Raw genomic sequence first — 27813 nt, forward strand, 5'->3', positions numbered from 1 at the left:
TGATGTGGATTCATTTGAGTAAAACAATCCCATAGTGGTTGTCCCTCAGAGGTATCTGAATATATGCTTAATTCCATTCCAGTGTCTTCATTTTGGAGAAGAACTAAATCTTGCTAACAAGTTGATAGAGAAAGTTATATCTAATCTAGAATTGTTGGCAAGATACATTAATGCACCAATTGCACTAAGATATGATATTTCAGCACCAACAAGCTCTTCATCATTTTCATGAGGTCGAAATGGATTTTTATTAATATCAAGAGATCTCACAACCATTGGGGTACTCAGTGAATGTGTTTTATCCATGTAAAATCTCTTTAAAATATTTTCAGTATATGTTGATTAATGAACAAATATCTCACTTGTAAAATGTTCAATTTATAGACCAAGACAAAATTTTGTCTTTTCGAGGTCTTTCATTTTAAAAAAAAATTCCAGACATTTTACTGCCTTTGAAAGTTCTTCAGCAGTTCCGATAATATTCAAATCATCAATATATACAACTATTATGACAAATTTAGATCCAGACTTTTTCATAAAGATACAAAGGCAAATTGGATCATTGTTAAATTCTTCTTTTAGCAAATATTTGCTAAGACGATTGTACTACATTCGCCCTGATCGTTTTAACCCGTATAAGAATTTTTGAAGTTTTATTGAACAAGTTTTCTGAGAATTTTTACATATTTCAGTCATTTTAAACCTTCAAAAATTTTCATAAAAATATCGTTATCTAGAGAGCCATATAAATAGATTGTAACGACATCCATCAGATGCATGCCAAATTTTTTATGAACTGCCATATTTATAAGATACCTGAAAGTGATTGCATCCACCACAAGAGAATATGTTTCCATATAATCAATGTCAGGTCTTTGCGAATTTTTTTGTGCCACAAGTCATGCTTTATATCGTATGACTTCATTTTTCTCATTTCGTTTTCGCACAAAGACCCATTTGTACCCCACTGAATTTATACCTTTAGGTATTCGGACTATCGGTCCAAAAACTTCATATTTTTCAAGCGAAACTAATTCAACTTGAATTGCATCTTTTCATTTTGGTCAATTATTACTCTGTCTACATTCCTCGACAGATTTTGGTTCAAGATTCTCATTTTGTTGCATTATTTCAATAGCAACATTATAAGCAAAACTATTGTCGACAATTACATTATTTTGGTTCCATATTTTTTCTGATGAGACATAATTTATTGAAATTTTTTCATTATTTTCAGGCTTCTCAACCTCTTCTAAGGTTTTATCAATTGTTATGTCTCCTCACTCTTCTTAAGAATGTTCTTTCATATTATGAAAATTTTCATTGTTTGTTCCTTTTTTTGAGGATTTTTATCTTTGGAACCGATTAATCTATCACGTTTTAAGTGTGGTTTAGACTCATTTACATTAATTAATTATTCTACTGGGACATCAACTCAAATTTGAGCATTAACAGCTGGAATATGAGATTTAGTAATTTTTGATAGGTCAGTGAATGCATCTGGCAGTTGATTTGCAATATTTTGTAAATAGATTATTTTTTGAACTTCCGGTTCACATTTATTTGTATGAGGATCTAAACGAGACAGTGATAATGCATTCCAATCTATTTTTTTTCCAACTGATTATTTTCTCCCCCTAATGCTGGGTATACTGATTCATCAAAATGACAATCAACAAATCTTGCAGTAAATAAATCTTCAATCGTAGGTTCCAAATATTTTATGATAGAAGAAGATTTATACCCAACATATATCTCAGCCTTCTTTAGGGACCCATCTTTGTACGTTGTGATGGAGCAATTGAAACATATACCGCACATTCAAATATTCTAAGATGGGAAATGTTCGGCTCCTGACCAAAAACCAATTGTAATGAAGAGATTTTATGATAACTTGTGGGTCTGATCCGCACAAGACTTGCTGCATGCAAAATAGCATGACCCCATAATGAAATGAGAAGTTTTGTTCTCATAAGCATTGGTCTAGCAATTAATTGGAGTCGTTTAATCAATGATTCTGCCAGATCATTTTGAGTATGAATATGAGCAACCGGATGCTCAATTGTTATGCTAGTGGACAAAAAATAATCATTAAATGCATGAGATGTGAGTTTAACATTATCAAGACGATTTGTCTTTATTGCATAATCTGAAAATTGTGCTCTTAACTTAATTATTTGAGCAAGTAATCTCGCAAATGCCATATTACGAGTTGATAATAAACACACGTGTGACTATCTTGTAGATGCATCTATTAAAATAATATAATATTTAAATGGTCCACATGATAGTTGAATGGACCCACATATATTACCCTATACACTTCAGAAATGCTGGGGATTCAATTCCCACTTTCATTACTTGTGGCCTAGTAATCAATTTGCCTTGATAGCATGCAACACAAGAAAATTATTTAAATTGTAAAATCTTTTGTTTCTTCAAAGAGTGTCCATGTGAACTCTCAATTATTTTGCTCACCATATTAGAATCGGAATGGCCCAATCGGTCATGCCAAATAATGAAATCATTTGAGTTAGAAAACCTTTGATTTAGTATGACATGTATTTCAACCATGCTAATACTTGTGAAGTATAAGCCGGATAAAAGAGCGGGTAACTTTTCAATTATAAACTTCTCGCCCGACATCATTGTAGTAATATAAAGATATTCATTCTTTTCATCATTTGTAGTCTCAATATGATAGCTTTTTTGACGAATGTCATTGAAATTTAATAAGTTTCTTTGAGACTTATTACAATATGATGCTTCATTAATTATCAACTTTAGTTTTTTCGGATCCTTAATTAATCTTGTACTACCAGATATTGTATTAACATTAGCTTCTTTCATAACCAAATAAGAGAAATATTTTTTATCTCTTAAAATAGTGTGTGTTGTGGCACTATAGATAAAATACGTATCATCATAATTGATTTTATATCCAATTGATGACTGGAAAATTTCCATATTCTTCATAAAAAAGATACATTATAAGAACGTGAAAAACTAACAACATAAGAAACCTTAAAAATTTGTACTAAACATATAGAAATTAGTAAGACATAATGACTTAAGAAAAGCACTTAAGAAGGACAAATGGTAGCAAACATAATAGGAAAACAATAACTATTTTTTATAAAAATTTTTATCTCAGTTAGATGATCGGTTCTTCAATCAATATTCTCATAAAAGTTTTCAGCTTCTAAATGAGTAATATTTGGGAGTCCTTCAAAATCATCATCTTATAAGCAAGATTTGCCTCAATATCTTTATATTTTATTTGAGGGAGTTGATTCATTATCATAATCTAGCGTACGACAATCACGTGCCCAATGACCCTTCATACCACATTGGTGACAAATATTGATTTTACCTCTAAAGGCTTATTTTGACAAATTTTATTGTTCTCATGTTTATTTCCATCATGATGATGATAATTATTTCGTCCTCTACCACGACCTCACCCACGCTAATTATTTTGTTTTGATTCAAACTGATTATGTGCTGCTACAACATTCACTTCAAGGAATGGAGCAGACCCAGTAGGACGGACTTCATGATTTTTCATCAGCAAAGTATTATTTTGCTTAGCCATAAGTAGGCATGTAATTAATTCAGAATATTTCTTAAACTTTTTTTCACGATATTGTTGTTGTAGCAACACATTTGAAGCATGAAAATTGGAATAAGTTTTCTCAAGTAAGTCATCATCAGTGATAGTTTCTCTACATAATTTTAATATGGAACTTACTTTGTGAATAACAGAGTTATGCTCAGATATAATTTTAAAATCTTGAAATCGAACGTATATCCATTCATATCGAGCTTTCATAACACCGTAAGTTTTTGGTGGTCATATCGTTCTTTCAAATTAGTCCATAATTCAAGAATGTCTTTCACAGTTTAATATTGAGTTTTTAATCCTTCATAAAGATGATGATGGAGAAAAACCATGATCTTCGTTTTATTTTGGCTTGATGCTTTATTTCCTTGTTTAATAGTATCACCAAGACCTTTAGCGTCTAGGTGAATTTCAGCATCAATGATCCATGACAAATAATTTTTTTCAGTAATGTCAAGTGCCACAAAATCAAGCTTTGATAAATTTGACATGATGAAAACTGAGATAGAAATTAATTTAAAAATAACAAAGAAAATTAAAATTAAATTTCTTCAATAGATCCACTAGATATATTCATATAAAATAAAAACATATAATTCATGTGTTCATCATACCTGAGATATAAGTTAATTTATCCGGAGAAAATTAGAGTTTTGTGCTGATAATTTGTTATAAAATAATAATAATAATAATAATAATATATATAAATAGCAAAAGAAAGAAAGTATAATAAAGAAAGATAAAAAGAGAGAGAAATGACAAAGAAAGAGAAACATAGAATAATAATGTTTTTGATTTCGGTGTGTTTTCATATTCTAGAATGCAATGCCTTTTTAAAGACAAAATTTATTGAAAAAACTGTTGATCTACAATAACGAAATTATTGATATACAGTAACAGTGAGTCTTATGAACATCCACTTATTTACAACATAATTGAATTTATCATCCCTTAGCCATGTAATCAAAAACTATTTTGAAAATCAAATTTATTGTATATAAAATCATCACCAAACTTATTGAAAATCACATTAGACCTTTATGGATAAGATTATTAGTTCCACCACCACCATCACTCCCCTCCCTCGCACCAAACAATATTTCATACAATAGAGGTATTAGTGATTGTACAATCATTATTTAGGAAAATTATTTTAAGTATTAGTGATTGTACCATCATTATTTAGGAACATTATTTTGCACTTTAAAAATATAATAGACATATAGACTAATGTGTTTTTTAAAGTTTTTGACCACCTAGAAATCTTTCATCCATGGTACATTGGATTATTTCAAGTTTCTTCAAAAATCATTTATTTTTATTTTTAAGTAACTTTGTTTCTTAGAGTAAAATACTAACATGAAAAAATTGAAAGACATCTCATACACAAACACCCTAAAACTACTCAAGAGCATACTTGATGAACTACTTTTAAACCTAAGCCTAAATGTAAGTGACCATTTTAGTCATTATCTTTAGCAGCCTTTGATTTTCTCTTTTCGGTTGTCTTTTCTGTTCGCGAATTTGCTTTTGTTACAACTAACAAAGAACTCCCGCGCAGGAACCCTTCCACCGACCACTATAAACCCTTAGAATCCAATCGAAAATGGAAAAATCGAACGTCTCAGACTCAGAATCTGAAGAGAGAAACTCAGACTCAAAGGATTCCCCGGTGGAACCCCAAGGAACTGGAAAACTCACTGACTATGAGAAACAAAGAATGAAGAGAATCGAAGAAAACAGAGCAAGAATGGAGGCTATGGGTCTGCAAAAAATGGCAACTTCTTTGATGGGTTCTTCCCAAAAAACCCAGAAGAAAGGCAAGGACAGAAAGGGGAAAAAGAAGGTGATTGATGAAGATGAAGATTACGAGCCAGAAAAAAGTGAGGACCTTTCTTGTGATACAGGTGAAGATGATGACGTGGATTTTGAAGTTTCAATGTTGAAAAAGGTACAACCTTTTTCTTTTAAGCAAAAAATTTATTATTGATCAACTAAAACCTGCACTAAGATAATTTTTTTTTTGCATCTGAATGATTTCAATTTTTTTCAAAAGGTGCAAAAGCACATTATACAGCAAGGAATTGTAATGTTTTTATGTTTTACTTTGCTTTTACTTCTTTGTGTCATTTTGGGTGCAGTGCACACTGATTGTATTTTGATAAGAATATTGAATGCTTCGGCTTGATTTGGATTTCCATGTTGTTAGGTGTCTGTATTAACACAGAAAACTGCATAGTTTCTTGTTTGTGTTTTGGGATGAATCATTGTTTACGAGAGGACACCATTTATTCTGCTAGGTGATATGCTGAGTTAATCCTGTATACAGAAAAGGATCATAAAGTTTTCACCTTCATCTATCACTAAACACTTTTTACTATTCAAGATTATGACGTATAGAGCACTCACAATCGATGTTCAATTTTAACACTTTATGTTACAGGGAGGAGATTATACTGTCATTTTGTTTTTGTGCTTATAAAAGAAAAGTAAAGGAACACAACAATTGTCATACATTTCCTTCGATACTGTCTAGTAGATAATCTTAACTAAGAATCTAACCTCTTAGAACAGTTATGTTTGTGATTATTGTTAAATGAGGGAATTCTACACCAATGATGTCAAAAAACAACTACTATCAAAAGATTCTACTATATGCATCCTGGGCTCTGAATCATTTCATGAGAACAGACTGCATCCCTTATGTTATCATGTGTTGAACATTTAGAAAACTGATGTTTCTGAATGTTGTTAGCTGGGGCAAACAATACATGAATGATATGCATAACACAACTACTTAAAATTAATGAATCTAAGTACATCTGATCCTTATGGTGCACCTACAAAGTTCTTATTTGTATAGAATATTTGATGTCATTCGTAGAAGTGTCGTTTGGTACGGTTTTCCACTTTTTGGTGTGCTTCTTGTATGCAGGCGTGTTTTTGCCCTTCTTTTAATGAAATTTATTACTATCGAAAAAATGAATCCAAGTACATCTGAATTCTGGGCTGTGGAGCTGTCTGTTGGGAAAGGCCTCTATCTAATGCGCTTGCCCTGTATTTAACCCATTATATTTGCTTCCACAGTTGGATAGATGAAATATTCTAGCTTGGTATCCTGTTAATTTTCCTTGGATCTCTTGTTGCAGTCAAAGGAAAAAAATCAAATTCCTAAGAAGAGAGTTTCTAACACTACGGTGCCAACTGACCCGGATTTTGTCGACGATGATGTCGCCTTAATGCAGGTGACATATATTATTATTCAGTCTTATTAACATGCATACATATATAAAAACAGAGAGATACATCTGCATCACCCTTATGTGGGAGGCTGAATAAAACATTGCCTTGCCATTAAGTCTGCAGCTTTCCATCAGGCATCCAACAGTAATGTATTTATTTGTCTATATGCAGGCTATTGCTTTGTCACTACAAGATTCTGCAGGTTTTCTGAATCTTGCAGATATAGTGCCTATGCAAGGCACTGATGCCGATTCCACTAAATCAGACAGCAGCCAAAAGGCTTCTTTGAAAAAGGTCAGTAACGAAAAAGCTTCTTTGAAAAAGGCCAGTAACGAAAAAGAAGTAGGTACCTGCAATCAGAAAGATGCTACTGGTAAAAGGAAGAGAAAACAACAGGTATGTTTTATCATTTACTTTACTAAATCAATGAAAATTTTGAAACTTTCTCATACTCCTTCCTCTATACTTATGTACTTTACAATTGTTTTCAGCAGACAAGAAATCGAGTGCAGATGACTGAGGATAACTTGATTATGCATTTCTTTCAGTTTGATGGTAATGCTAAGTCTGCTTATAAGGTTTCATCTTGTACTTGTGAAAGTGATAAGCTATACTGTTTTTGGTCAACAATACTGTAAATCTTTATCTGATGTCACATGTACTTCTAGCATGTTCTAGCATCATTTTTTTGGCTCGCTGTTCTAGATTGATTGTATATGCCCATTTATTAGTTGGTACTCTCTCACAGAAGCTGGAAAAGGGAGTATAAGTTTCAGAGATCTACGGAAAATGGCAGTTTCCCATGATTTTACATGGTCAGATGAGGACATGGCAAATATGATTCGTTGTTTTGATTCTAATGGAGATGGAAAGGTACTTCTTTCCTTCTATTTTTGGGTTTAAAAAAGTATTCCCTATTCAATGAAGACCTAAGTGTTTGATAAGATTCAATATAGAACAGATCATGGAGAAGTAGTGCTACTAGTACCGAATTTTTATGGCTCTCATGCTTGTGTTGAATGTAGACAAGTCAAAGCAAATAATCATAAACTAGCCACTGGGGCACACTCGACAAGTGTTTAGTGTTTGAATATACTAAATATTAATTGCATATATTATATTTTATGGATTTTATCACCCAACTTTAAGGAATGAATCCAAAAAAATGATAAAGTTACTACCATAAGTTAGAAAGTTGAAACCTTCTTTTTTTATTTTGTATAACTGTGGTGTCCGGTTCAACTTGCACATACCACGACTAATTGCTCGGGTTACCTGCTATCCTCCACCAACACAGATATCGGGTAACTATGTACACCAAGGCGTGGACAAATAGAAGAAATCATCTAGTGTTTTTTGCCTCCACTGGATTTGAATTTGAGACCTCATGTTTGTCAACACACTTCGTTTACCACTGGGCCACATCTTTGGGTGCTAATACCACCTTTTATACAAGGGAAGTACAATATGTAACTCCCATGGTTTTTGTTCCTTGTTGCTACACTTATTTTATACATTGCTATTTTGTTGTTTCTTTTTCTTTCTTATTTCCTGAGTTGGTTACATTTCTTTGAGCTGAAGGTCTATCCGAAACAGCATCTACCCCATAAAGGTAGAGGTAAGGTCTTCGTACATCCTATCTTTCCCAGGCCCCACCTGTGGGATTACATAGGGTATGTTGTTGTTGTTATGGTTTTTGTTCCTTGGACACCAAACCATGTAGGTTACTATGAAGTGTTTGGGATATGAAAGATATTGACCATAAAACGCACAAAAAAATAGTTTTTTTGATACGTTAAAATTGACAAATAAAAATAAAAGTTTATTTTTAAAATATTGGAGAAATAAACGGAGAGAGTACTAGTAATAAAAATACTACAAAGTTACTATGAAGTGTTTGGGGCTTTATAGATTAGTTGGAAAGATTAAGTACTGTGGAGGTAGTCTATCAATCATCTGCAACTGAAAAGGAAAAAAAGTGGCTTATTCTGTTTGGTGTTTTGATGAAAAAAATTCCATGAACTTCAGTGGCAAAAAGCCAAAAACTCACTTAGAAACCTGAACAGTTATTTGTGGCCATTTTTATTTGGGTTCTTTTGGTGTAGCTATAATGTTATTTCATAAGTGCTGTTTACCAAGATCACAAAATGATGACAATATCATTTTTACTTATAGGATCGACCACTATCTGCCCTCAAATGTCTGTTTTAAAAGCTGTATGCTTTTTTAAGTTGGGTTCGTGTTTTCTCTTAGTACTTTCTACCTTTTGATACGGCATATTGCAGTTGAGCCTGGATGATTTTCGCAAGATTGTGGTCAGATGTAATATGATACAAGGTTCTCAAGATGCTCGTTAATGATGCATCCAAAGAGCACTTAAATCTTCTTAAGAAATAGAGGACTTTATGTCATATTGGACATGACTGACTTAGACTTCATGCTACTGACAGCGAGAAGGGAAATTGTAACTAAGAAGTTGACACCGTGAAATAGAAGGTACTCAGAATCTCGCACAAGATAAATTGACACTTGCAACGGGTTCAAATAATGGTTTTCGAGCTTGGATTCAGAAGAAAAGTGATATAATGGCTTTTGTTAAGAATGGAAAGAAAAGAAGGGTAGTCTATTTTTATATGTATATATTAGTACAGTAGTTAGTTTTTTCACTTCTTCCAGCTAGCATGTTTTCTTCAAGAAGATGATCCACTGGATATTGGAATGGGATGACCTCACATTAACTTTCTGTTCATAGATGATCATATCCTCCATTAATTGTATGTAACCAGTGATTCTTGTTTGGTTATCCTTCTTGAGAGAGGAGTTTTGCTCATTCTTCTATATGCATTATTGTGTAAACATATCAATGCCCCTTCAAATTTGATGTAATTGTTAGTTTATCGCATCTTACTATAATAGAGTATATTAGTCTGTGAGCCAATTTTATCTTCTATGGCTCGAGTTATCAGATTCAGTCCATCTTCATTTTTGGGGTTAGTTTGTAGGTTGCTGCTTTTTTCTCAGTCAATCATTGAACTAATTGGCCACTTGTTTGAATCCATCTCTATCCATTCTGCTCAATTCTATATAAAGATTGTTTTCCCTCTTAACGATAATAATTGAAAAGCTTACAAGCTTTGAGCTAAATTTTGTGCAATACTTAATCTAGTCTTGCTGGGGACTGATAAGTTTACCAATCAATCCTACCAGAATGAACTAATAACTCCCTTTACTCCTAGCAGCTCTGTACCATTTTCAAGTTTGTCCGCTTGTTTTGTTTATTAAATGAGATTCAAATTCTTACATCATTGGCATCTGGTCATATGTTTATAATATATCCTACTCGAGGAAGACAAATCAACACAGGTAACCATGGGTGTGTTACATATAATGTCCCGTTATGACACAGTGAAATTATCTATCTTGGAGAATTTACAGGTAAACCATCACCGATAACTCTTCATGTCAGTCGCCTAATTGTTTCACCCCAGAAACCTCAAAAAAGTCTTCAAGCCAACTTCTATCAAGTTTATCTCTCCCACAGTCATGTAGTATCATTGGCATACCGGTCTGTCGGAGTCAACATTTACTCGGTAGTGAAGTGTATTGTTGGCTGATAATAATTGCTGCAGTTTATATGTACAGATTTTCATATGCATACACAAATACACAATAGCAATATTCATGATATGTATGAACCTGCTTCTTTAGAAAAAGGCTATCCATCATCACCATTAAGCCATGGTATATACGCCTAAGTCAGACTGTGAAGTTCAGAAACCAGAAAATTGCACGACTTGCGAGGATGAAATCTCAAGAAATAAGGTTGTAATTGTAAAATGTAAAACTAGTCTACGTAAATCCAAGCCATAACTATTGGTGGACGGACAAACACTAGCTGCAGTCACAAGGTCCATAATCAGGAAGTATACTTAATTGGCAAACTAAAATGTCTCCTTCACATGTTGGCAAAGGATGTCAAATGCAGTTAAGTCACACGATGATACTCCCGAGCTCAGGCATTACAAAAACAGATTAAAACCTGTCTTGTACATTTTTAAGTCAACCAGACAACTAATGATACAAAGCTTTACCGGATTAGTCACCCTTTTCTTCAAGGTTCTAGAATTTTTTAAACACTTGGTTGCACTGACGATGTAGCAGCAATCTCTCTTAGCCATTATGTCTTCTTGAGAAGATAGCCGAGAATGAGGCCTAGCAGTCCAACAATAATAACATACATAAATGGGATTCCACCACGACTTCTGCTACTTTCTCGCCTCAATAACTCCTGCACCCAACAAGGTTCGTTAAGTTTAACGATAACATTCAAAAGGTCAAAATGAGTTTCTTGCAGCGCTAACGAAGGCAAAGATGCTACTCAGTTCCATCTCAAAACATTTTTCCAATACAATTTCAGTTCAAGAAATAGTGACTTCAAAATGCAGTAGCCTGACATTTATCTTATAAGCGCAGTAACAAAAATAGCAATTAATCAATTCATTGCCAAAATAATGAAAATATCTCACTCTCTAACCCACCCTTAATGGTAGATTTCAGTCATTTCAGGAAACATTAACTGATGACGAGGTTGTCTAATTATCTCCCTTTTTCAGGTCCAATGCACTGCTTATCAAGCTATAGCATCATTTCCCCCAATAAAAATAGACGTTTGATCACACTCGAATTAAAGGAAGAAGGCTGTGTTTTCATCCATGTCACTAAAAGAAAAAGGCAATGCTTACATATAGCAAGTAATCCAGCCTTATCCAATTGGAGAGGCGTGCAGTTATCAAACAAAGGAAACAACATATTTAATTCAAGATAGCAAAAATCAACCAGGAAGACAAATAAAACAAAGGAGGCTTGCCTCATCAGTGCAGGAAGGTTAGCAAGTAATCCAGCCTAATCCAATTGGAGAGGCGTGCAGTTATCAAACAAAGGAAACAACATATTTAATTCAAGATAGCAAAAATCAACCAGGAAGACAAATAAAACAGAGGCTTGCCTCATCAGTGCAGGAAGGTTATACAGTGGCTTGGCCAACTAACAGAATGGCTATCCTATGCATGTGTACAGACCTTAAGACCCATTTAGGTAGTAAACATATCTGACCATGTCAGTAGAAACATCTTATTTCTCTCAATCACCCTCTTTTTGAGAGAAAGGTAATTGTATTACAAGGCCAGCACCAATAAGGTGCTGAACAATTACAGGTCAGTAAAAAGCAAAAGGAGAATCCATTTCCGGTCTTATAGGGATTCTAAGAGGTGAAGTACTGATTCTGCTTCATTTAAAAAATTCCTCCTTGCACCAAAAGGAAAACGGAAGTATATAATTAAACTTGATCTCTATTATGTTGAGTTAGCTCTATCTTCAAAACATCTGCTATTCCTTTCTTTCTCAACCACCCTCTGTCATTGCCTACGTAAACGAACACCATTATACGTTCAGTGTAACTTAACCCCAGACGATCATCTCCTTCCAACCTACCTAGATCTCCGCTCTCTCTAAAAGTATGATTTTTAGTCCCTCTCTAATCATCAATGGAATGAAGCTCAATTCTTGTGAAACCTTGAATCTCTTTACAGGAGAAAGGGGACAAAAGAAAAAGAAAAAGAAAAACATAAACATTTCAAATCTGAGATTGCTGATGACTGAGAAGATGCAAAAATTCTGATAAAACACTGACAAAGAAACCAGTAAGATAAATTTATATATTAAGGCCCTTACCAATTCTTGTTGAAGCTTGTTATTTTGCTGTATTGCAGATTTTTTCTCCTCTGACAGCTTCAAAATTAGTGCTTTTGTCTGCAAATGAACAAAAGGAATCCTCAATATTCTTTTTCTTGAATAGCTATGCTGCATTTTTTTTTCCAGAGGGAATAACAGTGTACGATCTTGGTTTGGTTACAACAACCAACTTTACATAACCTCCACCTTGTATTAAACTAGTATTCATTGAACGAGTAGAAAGAAAAATAATAAAAAATGCATTTGCTGAAGCCAAAAGAATGTAGGGGACAAGCAGTCATTAGCTACTTGTAATATATAAAAGCCTAAGAAGTGACAAGAGCTTCAAACTGGAAGTTTCATATAGCTAACCATATGTGCAAGAAAATGAGAGTGTCTTATACCATGATAAAACCAAATGATTCCACTCAAAAACTTCAGAGAGAGATTTTAGGCTGACAAGTTTTATCCTACTTATCGTAAGGTGAGGTACAAAATCATATAAAGAGACTACAATCAATTTCATCAGAAGAAAAAAGAAGAGGAGACTACTCTCCATGCCCTTAACCAGTGTAAAAATCTTAACATCCTCGCACGCCCAAGACTGAATATTTGGAGCGTGGATAAGGCTCCATTGAGGATGTGTTTGACTAATAGACCTTGGACCTGAGCCAACCCCAACGTTAGCTCATAAGATGAGGATCACACTAGACCATATAAAGACAATATGGACCACCCTTCAACCAATGCCAGGCCAACACCTTGCAATTACAAACTCAATTAATTCAAATTTAATACACCGAATATTCCAAGATAAATTTCTGGCCACTGTATAAGAGCACAACACTGGAAAGGTGTAAAAAATGGACACGAACCAAACAAATTCTAAATGTTCAAATCACAGAGGCCCACGTTTTTTAAGAATGGTAACAAAGTCTTGCAGATTGATATGCTTAATATGCGTTTTGATATAACACCCCTCGGAATCCTTATTAAGATGCATCTAAAAACTGCACAACTACCTCCCGTTGTTTCATTTGGACTTCAGTTTTGGAAGTTTGGATTTGATTTAATCTTTAGCACTTTAGCCATTCTTGTCTCCCATCCCCTCTAAAATTCAAGCAATTTGATTCCATTTTGTATAAGGTAAATTAAGTTATTTGGCTCATAATTTCAGCATTTGCTTTAATTTGACAAATGAAGCATTTTGCTATTCATGTTCTCCATTTAGCAAGTGAGAACACAAAAGCTTTTTTACATATTGGTCAGGCATCATTGGATTATGGCAGATTTATAAGAGTAATCATACAAAAGAAACAAGTAGTAGTCAGGAAGATTTTGTCCAGTGCTAGCCATATTGCATCTTAATTCCCATCAAGGGATTGATTTCACTGTCCGGAACAACCAATATAAAATAAGAGTTTTCCTAATATCTTTATCTTCAAACAGCCTACACTGGATGACCAAAACAGACCAAAATCTATCTGTAATCCCCTCCGAGAACTAATTATTATATACGGATGTTCCCTATATAACATCTATAAAACATAGCATTTCTTTTTTCCTTTTTCTCTTTGAGAGGGTATAGGGTGTGCTCACAGTTAAAACAAACAAGACAGGATGAAAATACCTTCTCAAGCTAACCAAGGAACACAAGAATTTGTTAATCAGAGAAATCCCAGACAGTTAAAATGCAAATCAATGAGGTAAAAAAAAACTCAAACCAGACTCAAAGAACAACAAGGTTTACGATAAATAAACATCAATAGAAATTCTCCATAAATGCACAGAAAGAAATATGGTAGATTACAATGTGTGGAAGTTAATAAACAAACAGACACCAATAGCTCTACCATGAATGGAATGAGGAAAATTCTTGAAAACTGCAAATTCATGGAACAAGTGATATATACTAAATATCCAACAATGTGTTAGCAACAATAAGCAAAATGAATGCTAGCCAAGCAATTTTTGATTCCTAGATATTAGAAATTTAGTCGTTCCTGTTGGCATGCATATTGACAACATAAATAATAATACAAGCCATGGAACTTATCAGTCACCATAAGAAACATTGTAAATTCTGGAAAAGGAAATCTACCTCTGATGAGTTGTCTTGTGGCTCAGCATATGTCCTTGAAGCCTGCATAACAACCGGATATCTCATATTCCAAATGAATTCTGCTAGCTTTTTACCCCCAAAATAAATCTTTAATCTTCAATAACATGAGAGAAAGACACCTAAAAACTCACATTGTGAAACTCTGCTCCATTTTCAGATATTGAAGCCCTAGGTGAGGAACCTTCCTCGGACCCCTCCTGCACAGGGGATGGTGGTTGAGGTGGAACATAAGCCACTCTCAACTTGCACTCTTCAACATGATTCCCAGACTCCTTGTTGAACTAAAAGAACAAAAGAAATGTGTATAAAACAGTGCTAATTCTCATCAATTAACAATTCGCAGTACAGAAACAAAAACAAGAACAGATTTAGCTAACAATTAACACTTGAAACAACAAGAACACTACTTTAACAATCTTACCATTTCTGGAGTTATATCCTTAGCCATAGTTCCGGGGCTTGCCACGACACTTTGAAGCAGGAACTTATCCTTGCATTGCATGTCCGGTGGTGCCTCTTTTTGTGCTTGCATTGTAACTGAATCCATAAATTGTAAGAACAATTACAACAAAATCAACTAATACTACGTCTCAGTCCCAAACTTCTACTCCCTTAATTCACTTTTGGTTGTCCGCAATGGACATTGTACTACCCTTAAAAAAAAGTGCATATTTATCATAATTCTCATATTAATTGGTGTATCGTCTCAATGGACTTGGGAAATGAGTAGGTAATATTAAAGGTAAAATAAGAAGAAAAAAAGTGTTTCTCCCAATACACTGAAGTGGACAAGTAAAAGTGAAAAATTATTTTTAGCAGGTGTTTGGCCATGAAATCAAATATTATTCACTTTATTTGAAATTTTTAAAGTTGGAGTTGGAATTGTGTTTGGCCATACTTTTTGCAAAGAATTATTTAGAATTTGAATGTACTTTATTCTAAATATGGATTGTACCCCCAATTTCTAAAAACTAGCAAAATCACCCAAATTGACTGATTTGCCTAAAAATACAATCAAATCTGCTCTAAAAGAGTAATATATCAAAATAGATAGTCACATAATGTCATGAAAAATATACGAGCTAGTACATACTATTACAAATATTTTTTTCACTTTATTTGAAATTTTTGAGGTTGAAGTTATGTTTGGTTATAGTTTACAAATAATATTTGATTGCTTGAATGTACTTTTACTAAAGAACATGAAATATGATTTAAGTGAAGTAATTCTCATAAAAATATAAAATTTAGGATAAAATTTTGAAAAAATAATATAGTCGAAATGAAATAAATGAAAACAGGGTTTTGGTGTGCTTCAAATTCCATAAACGATCATGAACAAACGCTAATTTTTAAATAAAGTGAAATTTTTTTCCCAGAAAATAGTATATAATTCTCATGGACAATTATAAAAACTAAAAAGATAATTTATCAAGGTGAACAATCAAGCAGAGCATACTTGTTATAAGGAAGAGAGTGAGAGAGAGAGAAAGACCTATGATATCACAGGTCGAACGAGGCATCACAATTCCAGTATTGGGCCTTACACAGTACTTCTTTGGATTCGTCGTCTTCACCTGAAATCCAAAAGGTAAAATAAAATAGTAATCTCAAAAATAAATAAATAAAAGTAATTACAGTGAATTCCCATGATACCTTGAAGGCTACATAGTCATCTGATTTGTTGCTCAATTGCAAAGAACATGAGATCTGCTTCTTCAATTCGACTATTTTCAACATCACAATTAAAAAAAACAAATAAACAAAGGGAACAACAGATGGATCTGAAAAGTAGAAAATATTCTAGAAGTTTCTTACATGGAAACTGAAGTTCTACTGGGTCGATTTGAAGTAGCTCCCCGTTACTCATTTCGACAGTGATCTTTTCTATAATTTTAAGAAATCAGCCCGGAATACGCAGCAGCGGTTTTCCGACGAGAGAGGTGGGATTCGGAGATAGTTTGGCGGCGAGGATCTCGAGGAGATGGGGGTTAGAGTGATGCCAAGTAAGAAACGTGGGATAGTGTCGACTTCCCTGCTGGTTATGTTTAAATTCGGTAAGCGGCTTTTTTCCAAGTTTGGTGGACAAATTATAAGTAATATTTCCCCCTCTTTCCTTTTTTTTTATTTTCTATTTTTCATTACTCTACCTACTTGCATGATTTTTTTATTTTTTTTTATTCTTAAATAAACATGTGCAGTTACCAACATGGATTGTGTTGTGGTGAAAATTGAGATCTCGAATTCGAATTTTGAATATGAAGAAAATCATGTTGGGAGTATCATTTTCAAATAAATCCTGCAGTGCGATTCAAATTTAAGCAAAACTCCAATGCAGGCGAAACATAAGAAAAAAAAACATAGTGCAATTCACATGTAAATTTAACAATGATGAATGAAAACTAGTACTAATAAAAAAATCATTTTGCTGAAGTAGAATAAAAAAACAAATACTCTTTCCGTTTCAAATTCATTTTACTGCAGTAGAATAAAAAAAAACAAATACCCTTTTTATTTCAATTTATTTGTCATACTAATCTGTTTTTTAAAAAATGTATTTTTTTTTAGTAACTCTTTTCAATTTTACATGTGACATATTTAAAACCATGAGATTAAAGAATATTTTAATATATTTGATATATCTTTAATCCAAGGCTACAGAATTCAAAAGTTATTTTTTACTTTCTTAAATTATGTGTCGGATAAAAATAAGAAAAATAAATGAAAATAATTTTAAACAAAATTCAATAATGTATGATCTAAGAATCAATTTATTTGCGATGAGTAGCTGGATAAAGTTTACACACATGATACAACTCATATATTGTTAAATTATTTCATTGGGATAACACTAATACTAAAGAAATTATTGAATGGAATGGGGACGATCGATTTCGATGTTACCGACACCAAAGGTCCACTGGATTAGCATTAAAAAGCAAAGACAAAAGGTGATTGCAAAAGCGCAATTAACAAACTAATGTATTAAAATTTTACTAATGATTCCTTTTTAGCTATCTTTTCTTATGAAAGCAAACCATCATCTTTACAAGCTGTTATTGTTGAGAAAAAAACAAAAACAAGTTGTTAATTAAGAATTCAAGAAAAAATAAGTGATTTGCTTGTTTATTTATGGTATTGGGTTTGAAACTAAAAGGAAAAATATTACTACTTGTTATAAGGTTGATATTGACATCATAAAGTTGGATGGTGTTTGAATGAATAATAAAATATAAAGGTTAGTTAGAGATAATGATAAGAGTAATTAAGAATTAGAAAACTCTTATGAACGTAAATGACTTTATCTGTAACTGAGAAAATTGTTTCTCTTTTTTTTTTAATGGAAAAATGTGTTTCTCTGACCTATAACTAATACCAAGTAGCAATCAAAAAAATTGTATTTATAAAACTTTATTTCGGGAAAAAAAATGAAAGAAAGAAGAAAGATGCTAAATGTATCCTTTGGTAGCTGGTATAACATCCTAGTTGATTTAAATTGTACAAGTAGAATATAAATAATAGAATAAGGTAGAGAGCTCGATGCAATAATGATTTCTCATTTATTTTAAGTGTAAGAAAGATATAGTTTGGTCCTATTTCCACCACAAATAATGATTTCTTTCAACCTATTTAGAAATTTTGACTGATCAGTCACTAACACCCAACAGCAATCAGATCAGCCCACTAACTTTTAAACAAATTGTGTACTTTTGACTCAATCTTCAAAGTGTCCTTTATTTTTTAATGCTGTGATATATTATCTTATACGCACCTCGACTATCTCATTGGATAGGACATGAAAAAATAATATTAAATATGATATATCATAATTTGCATTAGTAATATACTAGATTATTATTTATGTAGTGTTTTATTTTGTGTATTAAAAATAATATATTTTGCATAAATTTTTTTTTAAAATATCCTCCACAAATATGAGGAAAAGAATGTGAAAAAAAAATTGACAGACAATTGTGTCTTTAACTATGCTAATGCATGCAATTAATCCTCTTATATTACTAATACCATGAATTTTTATGTATTAATTATATATACATTTATATCAAATATAGTCTATAACTAACACAGATTGAAAAAGTATATCAAATAAAATACTAATAATACACAAAGGTAATGCAGGTATGAGATAACCTTGCCTCCAAAGCAATGAAAACTATGCTTCCAAAATCTTAGCAATGAAAAGAAATTACTTAATATTACTAGAAATTTTGTGTTTTCTATAAGATTATTTCACCAATGCATCACATCTTTTGTTCAAAAGACTATTCTTCTTTTTTCTTTCTTTTCGCGCGGGGTGGGCGTAGGTGTTGAGGGGAGGCGTCTTCATAACATTTATCAAAATCATAGCAAGAACACCTCTACCGGAATTTCTTTTCACAGTTCATATGTAGAGAGAATCTGCAATCATCTTTAACTAAGCAAATATCTAGTTGTATAAGCTTTTTTTACTGTTTCTTTTCTAATATCATACATCATAGTTGTAATCTCTGAAGGCCAACTTCTTATGTATAACATAACAATAACAAGAAATGGGAAGAAAGGGGAGAAAGAAGGAAGTTTCTACTAATTGAATTCCATATACAACCATTTTCTGTAAACCTGAAAAGGAAGTTGCATCATTTGGACCTAATCCGCGACGGACAATGCATGCAGCTGTTTCTGATGAGCCCGAGCAGTGAAACCAGCATACCAAGCGACCCTCATGAGCTGCATGCCAAGAATAAGAACCCACCAGCAGACTAGCCCCCTAATGGTATGCATCATCCATGATGGTGCATCGAGTTCTGCGCTGAGCTTTAACCCCCTCATTAGTTGTAACACGCGATACACTTCATAGACTACTGGGGTCACCAACCATACTGGTGACTTCCAATGCCATGTCAGCATCTCTGTCAGAATCTGTATAGATAGAAGCAGAAGATAGGGACCCAAGAGCACAGCATAAGAAATGAAAGGAAGTTGAGGCTGAAGGAAACTGTTCTGAGAACCAATTAGTATTATCAAAGGAATGACTAGACCCATAAAGTTTGCTACCATGTTCCATAACTGATAACTGAAAGGCGGTTTGCTGCTGGAATCTTGACTTGTGTCTGGTGAACGAGAACAAGAATCGGCTAACAGAAGAAATAGGTTTGCTCCAAGATTGTAAATACAATCAAGTCCAGTCAAGGAAAGAAGGCTGGCTATGTTGGGACCAATGAAAACTGATGAAATAGGTAACCACAAAGTGGGCACCATCCCAGTGGCTAAGAGAATGGCAGGGCCAAGAAGCCACACAGGCCACTGAAGGTATTGGAGCTGCAATGGTGGCTGGCTTTTTACATCAGTGAGCCCTTCAGCTTTGGTTAATGAAGATTCAGCTGGTTTACTGGAAGACATGGTTTCAAATATATTGGTTGTCCCTTCCAGAAATTTATTTTCAATACCATCACTAGGAAAAGTGACAGGTGCCGGTTCCCATGGAGATGGATTTGAGCAGCAAATAGAGAATGGCTTATGGATAATACACGGAAAGATCATTCTATTTGGCACTCTTTGGGTTTTCAACAATTGCAGCTGTTTATGACGTACACGACGTAAAGTAACTGCTGATGTGGCAGATGGCAGGTGGGTTAAAGATGCCATTTCCCTCTGTTCATAAACTGAAGCTAGGTGACCAAGGGAATAACTGTGGCTGCAATTGCCTGGATGGAATAAATGGTTGCAATTCAAGTAAAGTTTGATCATCAACAGTCAAAGGACAAATCACCATATTATTTTGTAAAATAAAAAATGTATGTTTTAAGGGTTATCTGATAAGTGATTTAAGTTCGGATATAATCCAAACAAGAGATGAGTCAAAGGACAAATCACCATATTATTTTGTAAAATAAAAAATGTATGTTTTAAGGGTTATCTGATAAGTGATTTAAGTTCGGATATAATCCAAACAAGAGATGAGTAGTCTGCAGAGAACAAATTTCCCTCATCAATCATTGGGAAGAAAAAGGACCACTTTCACAAGATAATGCTACAGAAGTACTCACAAAGAGTGTCTGAACATGTACATGTCTTATCAATTCATATGGTCATACCAACATGTGAATTTTAATATTAGCGCTTCAGATATCAAAGAAATAATGTCTAAATTCATTCAAGGCATAAAAAGAAGAGAGGAGCAAACATCAGAGTTGGCATTTATCAGACAAGACGGAGCAGTTCGATGGAAACCAAATTAAAAAGAATAACGAGGTTAGACCCTTTTCAAACTAGGGCCAAGAAAGGTCTCATTTTGTTGAGATGTTCCAAATCAAAATTATCAGATGAATTAGCAAGCTTATGGAAAATTCGGAAGTTGAATACAGGAGGCATTTAATATGTAAAAAATTTGGGTCATCCCGGAAAAAGTTACAAATTTGTAACCTTCTACTTCATGTTTATGAGTTTATAATTACATCCAACATCTTCATTCTGCTGTCTACGAAATGCAGAGAACAAAAGCTCAAGAAGCAAATTTACTTGGTTTCCCTAAACTCAACTTGCAAAGTAGTATAATGAAACTTTTATTTAAATGAAGCTATCATGACATCTACATGTTTAATGTATTGAACAATTTCTGTTGACACAGAATCGATTTGTTAAGAAACTACAATATTCAGAACTTGCAGACCAACAACAGTGAGATCATATTTCCAGAGGGAAATAAACCAGATTGGATTGGACAATACAGGTTGGTACAAAGATACTATGGAGTGTAGATAGAGAGAACAAATAAGGGACAGAAATCGATTATGCCATTTATGAACCGCAAAAATAAATGCATTTCCATCTTTTTGTGACAAGTAGTACAGAACCTGCAGTTTTTTTCCGTACTTCTCAATGTAGACATATAGAGATTAGTAATAGAGCAATTTAATTTACCAATCAACAAAAGTTATATTACATTCAACGGAAAAACAAGCACATAAAACATAGGTAAAGTTCTTCACAATGGATAGAAAGGTCCCTGCCTCCCACAATTTATAATACTCACAATTTGTTTCAACTTCAAAAACTGCTAAAGTATTTTCTGTTTTTCAATTATTAATATATGAATATATATATATATATATATATATATATATATAGAGAGAGAGAGAGAGAGAGAGAGAGAGAGATGTGTCCAACTTGGCTGGAGTAATTTCTGCAGCACTCTATAGTAAAGGATTACTTGCTTCAAGACTCAAAGGTAGCACTGATAAGGTGGTTATCAGAATTGGGTGTAGCCACTTCATCAAGTATAAAGAGACATGCTAAATTAAGTTACTTATAAATAAAAAGTATAAAGGGTCATGTTAATCCAGTTGAATGAACCTTGTGAGCCTGTGGAGAAGAAGGAGGAATCCAGATGATGAAGGGATCATGACTCGTGAAGCATGTCAGTTTAAGGAGAATTTGAGGAGATCTAGGGTGTGTTTGGTATGAAGGAAAATGTTTTCTTGGAAAACAAGTTGGTTTCTAACTTATTTTCTCATGTTTGGTTGGTGAGTGGAAGATATTTTTCAAATAGGGGTGGGGTAAGAAAAAAACACTGTAATTTGATGTTAGAGGAGAGTTTTGTAAAATGTGTTCCTTTTAGTTTTTGGAGGGAAGTCATTTTCCTTAAATTTGAGGAAAATAAGTTAATTTGGAAAACATTTAAGCCAACCAAATATGAGAAAATTGGAAAACATTTTCCGGAGAATGTTTTCCTTCATACCAAACACACCCCTAATGAAAATAATAAATCTTGATCTCATCAAGTGATTCCTTCCATTTAAAACAAGAACAGCCTAGCAACAATCCTCAATCTGTCTTTTTGGGGAAGCTGCTATATCAGCTCTAGGAGTCATCAAAAGAAGCTTATTCATAGGATTTGAATTGTACTCGGTCTTTCTCTGGAGGATGAGTAAATTATTGTTTACCCTCGTGGCTTTGCAAGGAAATCCATTACTGAGTTGATTTCTACTAGAAAGATTTCTTTTTCCTCAACATTTCCAAATAAAGCTCATTGGGGGTTATAAAATATCATGTTATATGCATCACTTCTCATCATAAACTCTTCTCCATATGCAGTGAGAATTATAAATAACCCGACTACATCAATGGTCTAGGGACCTACGAGTCAAGTCGAATCCCCGGTGGAAGAAACACAGAGAATCATGCTATCAAGATAAATATTGACAAATAACGGTAGGCCGCAGAGTTGGGAGATGAAAGCTGAAATCTTTACACAAACCAACTTCCAATTTCCAGACACAAGAAAAGATAAATCAAACTAGCTGGTAAACGAAAGTAACACCCACAAAAATTGAAGAGAAAATAGGGGTACAATCTAGTTAAAGTATCAATCTTTTGCACTAGTGATTGAGAAAACAAAAACAAAATAGTAATTCGTCATACCTCTACTACTGCGGAGTGAAATTCGATATTGCAATCAATCAATCAATTGGGGTATTCAATTTCAAATTTCCCCATTATTTTTCAGTGCTCTGGAGAAAGAGTACATAAATAATAAAGGGAAATGCCACAGAGGAGGAAGAAGAAAAGCATCGAGGGAAGGGGAGGAACACGGAAAGGACCGAGCGCCTATGATGCGGAGGAAATTATTTTACATGTCTATTTTTTGTTGCTAATGTGTCAAAAGGTTAAAGGGTGTTATTGTTTAAATCTCATTTACTTTGTGAAAAAGTGACTATGTTTTAAATACTAGAATGGTTGAACTTTGAAGAGTAAAGTTTCAGCCCAAATATGTTTTAATTTGGAAAATTACCTAATTATACAAATTTTCCTACCATATTTACTAATGCTCCCTATAATTTAAAATAATTACATATTATCTCATTAATTAGTAATTTTATACCATATTTCAAGTCAAATACACCTAGATACATGTATTTTTGTTATCAAATACACTGAAATAGGGAGAGAGGTGAGCGGGGGAAGAAGAGAGGCGAGCAAAATAGTCTATGCATCCCAGATACATGCGAATCACACTAGATATATGTATGCATTTGGGATACTAGATACATTTTGAAATATAGATATATAGTGAGAGGCTAGTGAGAGAGGGAGAGAAAGAGTCAGATACATGAGAATTCACTTGGATATAGTGTATCTAGAACAACTTACACCTAATTTTGACCTATGTGTCCGAGATACATATATCTGGAGTCTAGGCGCGCCAGATACATGTATCCAAAGTCTAAATTCTGATAAGATTCATAAAATTGGGAACTCGCGTGAACAGAAATAATTTGCTCCTAAACTAGTGATTTTTTTGATGTTTAACCTTTGAAATTTCGACATGCAATAATGTGCCATAAACTTTAAAGTCTAATTGAATTCCTCTATTTTTCCTATGGAATTCAAGTCATATTATGTTTTAATGGTTCATTTCATTTCTCTTATTGCATTTTTTGTACCCTTTTAAATTAATGGGTAAAGTGTATATATATCTTGAAAACGACTTTTCAAGGATGAAATGATCATCTTTTTAAAGCATGAGCCATGACTACTTTGAGACTGGACCAAGTCATATATATATAATAGAAAAAGGTCATCTGTGGCACTACTAATTAAATGTACTAGGTCTTCTCTAATCAAAGATTGATCCGTTTCTCACACTATACAAACTATAACTCTAATCATTTTCCTAATATATATGAGGCTTAAATATTTTAAAAGCCAATTCCCAAAAAGATATGTAGACATATATGTAGAGTGCAATGCAACAGTTTAGTTTATTTCTATCAAAATAGTAGAAGAAATAATTTATCTTACTTTAGGCAGGAGATGAATTATATTTTCTTGGCCAAATTAGTTTGCTTGTATCCACAACAAATTATGTACACTAGTGAATGTTACTATTATTTTTGCCCGACCGACCAAATGTATTATAATATTTTCTACTGTCAACATAAAATTAAGAGTTACTTGATGGATAGTGAGATCTAATCTTAGACGTGGCAGATTACATATACCAGTTAGTCTTAAAGAAGCAGGAATTACATGCACAATAAGTTAATGTGTTCAAGATTTCCAATTAATTAATAATGTTTCAAAGTTGGACCAAATAGCGTATGATCCATGCCAAATTTTAAAGGGAAATGACATAAAATGGATAATTAAGAAAGACTTGATAAAACCATGCATGGGCGAACAAATTAAAGGGTCAAGTGCATGCAGTGAGGAAGAAAGTGGTAATAATAAAGAAAAATAAAAATCTATGACTATCAGTGGCCATTGTCAAATTAAAATTATATAAATTACTTTGTTATTTAACTCTCGTCAACAGAGTCATTAATTAAAGTATCTATCACTAATTAATTAAATTCATTTTTAATTATATAGGAGGGAAGATTCTATTTGGTGATGCTAGGATGTTTAGAAGGATATTCTTGAATTTCGTTTGCACCAAATGCTTTAATTTAGAGCTTGCTTAATTTCATGAATTTTTAATCTTATCCCGTAATTTGGCTAAATACATTTACCGCGCCTTTATTTTGAGAAAAAATAATATTTTTTCTCATAATATTATAAATTTCTTATGAAACTAATTAAACTGGATGTTCGCTGCTCTCTAGAAATAAATCTCTCATTGTGTCTCACTATTATGACATAATCATTTATATTTTACACACCTGAGAAACACTTGAAAGAAATAAGATCAAAAGCTCTCTACATCTTGTCTAACTTTATTGTTACCCTATTGTTATTTGTTTGCTCTCATTTTATAAGGTTTCGATTTTTTTTAGTTAATTGATTTATTTTTGAGAAAATGAAAATGAATTGAAAAATCAAAATTGACCGCTCAATCAAAAAAATCGATTTTTTTTAAAATTTAACTAAATAATGTCCGCCCATGATGATGGTGGCTCAAATTTTCAACCAAGAGTTATATCTTCAACCAAGCATGTGTTCTAGTTCTAAAGAGCATATGTTGTACCTCAAAAAATAAAAATATATATAAAGTAGAACCTGTGTAACCTCATTCATGAGTGTGTTTGTCTTGTGTCGTTATATTTTCTTAAATACTTTTAATGGCGTCGAACAATCGTTTTTATGATGATAACGTTAAAAAGGATTAGATCCTGTGTTTTCTATACTAAAAAAATGAGAAAAACCAGATGTGAATGTTAGTCCTAAATTAATAAGAAAAGGAGTCATCATTTCTAATATTTAAATTAAAACGAAGATATTGGTTCTTGTCTTTATCAATTAATGAACTATATCTCAATTCCAATTAGATACCATTAATGAAAAATTACCATTAAGGAAAAATTACTTAAATACACAACTTATTTTATCATTTTTTTTAAAATTTCTTACCATTTGAAAAAATAGAAAGGGTCAAAAATATCCTGAACTATAGGAAAATGTTTTAAAATACCCTTCATCCATCTTTTGATCTAAACATACCCTTATATTCATCTTTTTGGTCTAAAAATACCCTTCCATCCACCTTTTTGACTAACTTTAACTCTTGAAACTAACAACCTCTTTTTATTTTTATTTTTTAAAAGTATTTATCATGTGTCATTTTCTTATTGGATGAAATAAAAATCTCATCTTCACTAATTTTTTTCATAATTTATCTAAGCCAAAAAAAATATACCTCTTCAAGATCCCAATTTTTTTTTAAAATAAATCTAATAGTTGTTTTTATTGCTATAGCTTTTTTTTTTTTTTTTTTATAAAATTTATTTTGGGATCAGGGGATATTGTTTTGATTTGGATAAATTATGGGGGAAAATAAAAAAAATAATTTTTTTATTTGCTGTAGTTTTTTTTTTAAATTTAGTTTTTTATGGTAATCAAGCTTGTATATTGTTTTGGTTTGGATAAATTATGAAAAAAAAATTGAAAAAATTATTTAAAAAATATTTTAGGTATATGGATTATTACAAGATAGTTTTACAATAACTATCTAAAAATTATCTTGTAATAGAAAAAAAATTATTTATTTCATTTTAACTATCTTGCAATAACTAATTTAGTTTAAAATATTTTTTTACTATCTTGTAATTACTAAAAAAATATTTAGTTATACGTATGACTAAATTTTTTTAGTTATTTTTTTTTATACATATTGTAAAAAAATCAATATTATTAAACAGTAAATAAAAATCAAGCCAAGAACTAAAAACAATCTAGTCTTTTTTTTTCCTGGTTGATAGGATAAAAAAATCCTAGTCTTGCTTATAAATGTAGCTTTGTAAAAAAAAAAAATTGGAGGGGAAGGGGGAGGGGGGTCTTGAAGAGGTATATTATTTTTGGTTTAGATAAATTATGAAAAATATTTAGTTAAGGTTGAATTTTTATTCCATTCAATAAGAAAAATGACACATGATAAATACTTGTAAAAAATAAAAAATAAAAAATAAAAAGAGGGTTGTTAGTTTCAAGGGTTAAAGTTAGCCAAAAAGATGGATGAAAGAGTATTTTTAGACCAAAAAGATGAGTAGAAAGGTATTTTTAAATCAAAAGGTAGATGAAGGGTATTTTTAAGCCTTTTTCTATAGTTCGGGGGTATTCTTGGCCCTTTTTTGTTGAAAAAATTACAAAAATCTCTACTCTCTCCTATTCTAGGATACATCACTTTACGCGAAGTATCAGTCGGATGCATCACTTTACGTGATGTATCGGGACGTCGGGTACATCACTTTACGCGTGATGTATCGATTGGATACATTACTTTATGTGATGTATCAGGATGTTTTGGGATGTATCCAGATTCCATCAAATTTAAGAGATTTTTGTAATGTGAAAAAAAGTAGGAATAAGATGTAATTAGCTCTTAACGCTATGTGATTTGTGTAATCCTCCCTAAAATTAATTGTTGAATGGTTTGAACCATTCTATTCTATTTTGATTTTAGACCAATGACAAATTGAATACTCCATGGTTTCAACTTTTTTTTTTAGGTTGTTTAAAAATGAATGAATATTTTTTATTTTTTATTTTTTTCTTCTTCTTGTAATTCTTTAATTTCAACTTTTCATATGATATATTTAAGACCAGAAGTTTAAAAGACATTTTGGTATATTCTACGTATCTTAAGTTTAAGATTATAAGA

At 32.5% G+C, this 27813-nt stretch overlaps 3 protein-coding genes across 6 annotated transcripts; 1 reads left to right on the plus strand and 2 right to left on the minus strand.

Annotated features, from left to right (window-relative positions):
* Positions 1–5036: 5036 nt before the first annotated feature.
* LOC129886709 (uncharacterized) lies at positions 5037–9703 on the plus strand. Of its 4 annotated transcripts, none has more exons than XM_055961509.1 (6): positions 5037–5573; positions 6772–6867; positions 7037–7261; positions 7357–7420; positions 7614–7738; positions 9041–9703. In XM_055961509.1, exons 1-6 carry the CDS (start codon positions 5229–5231, stop codon positions 9074–9076), a joined length of 891 nt encoding a protein of 296 aa, XP_055817484.1. In that variant the 5' UTR covers positions 5037–5228; the 3' UTR covers positions 9077–9703. The 4 variants fall into 4 exon arrangements, with proteins under 4 accessions (XP_055817484.1, XP_055817483.1, XP_055817481.1 ...); XM_055961508.1 differs by having other exon boundaries at positions 5038–5573; positions 8163–9703; XM_055961506.1 differs by having other exon boundaries at positions 5040–5573; positions 9151–9703.
* Positions 9704–10761: 1058 nt separating this feature from the next.
* LOC129886711 (vesicle-associated protein 1-1) lies at positions 10762–16813 on the minus strand. Its single transcript, XM_055961510.1, has 8 exons — positions 16536–16813; positions 16374–16444; positions 16213–16294; positions 15139–15254; positions 14849–14998; positions 14697–14738; positions 12596–12673; positions 10762–11153 (listed from the first exon to the last, which is right to left on the minus strand). Exons 1-8 carry the CDS (start codon positions 16585–16587, stop codon positions 11043–11045), a joined length of 702 nt encoding a protein of 233 aa, XP_055817485.1. The 5' UTR covers positions 16588–16813; the 3' UTR covers positions 10762–11042.
* A 2352-nt stretch (positions 16814–19165) lies between these two features.
* On the minus strand, positions 19166–23357 carry LOC129886712 (uncharacterized). The gene is made up of 2 exons (XM_055961511.1): positions 23139–23357; positions 19166–20422 (listed from the first exon to the last, which is right to left on the minus strand). The coding sequence occupies exon 2, from the start codon at positions 20361–20363 to the stop codon at positions 19365–19367; it is 999 nt and encodes a 332-aa protein (XP_055817486.1). The 5' UTR covers positions 20364–20422; positions 23139–23357; the 3' UTR covers positions 19166–19364.
* Positions 23358–27813: the final 4456 nt, after the last annotated feature.

The sequence above is a fragment of the Solanum dulcamara genome, chromosome 4, assembly GCF_947179165.1.
Source record: "Solanum dulcamara chromosome 4, daSolDulc1.2, whole genome shotgun sequence".
Classification (NCBI taxonomy): domain Eukaryota; kingdom Viridiplantae; phylum Streptophyta; class Magnoliopsida; order Solanales; family Solanaceae; genus Solanum; species Solanum dulcamara.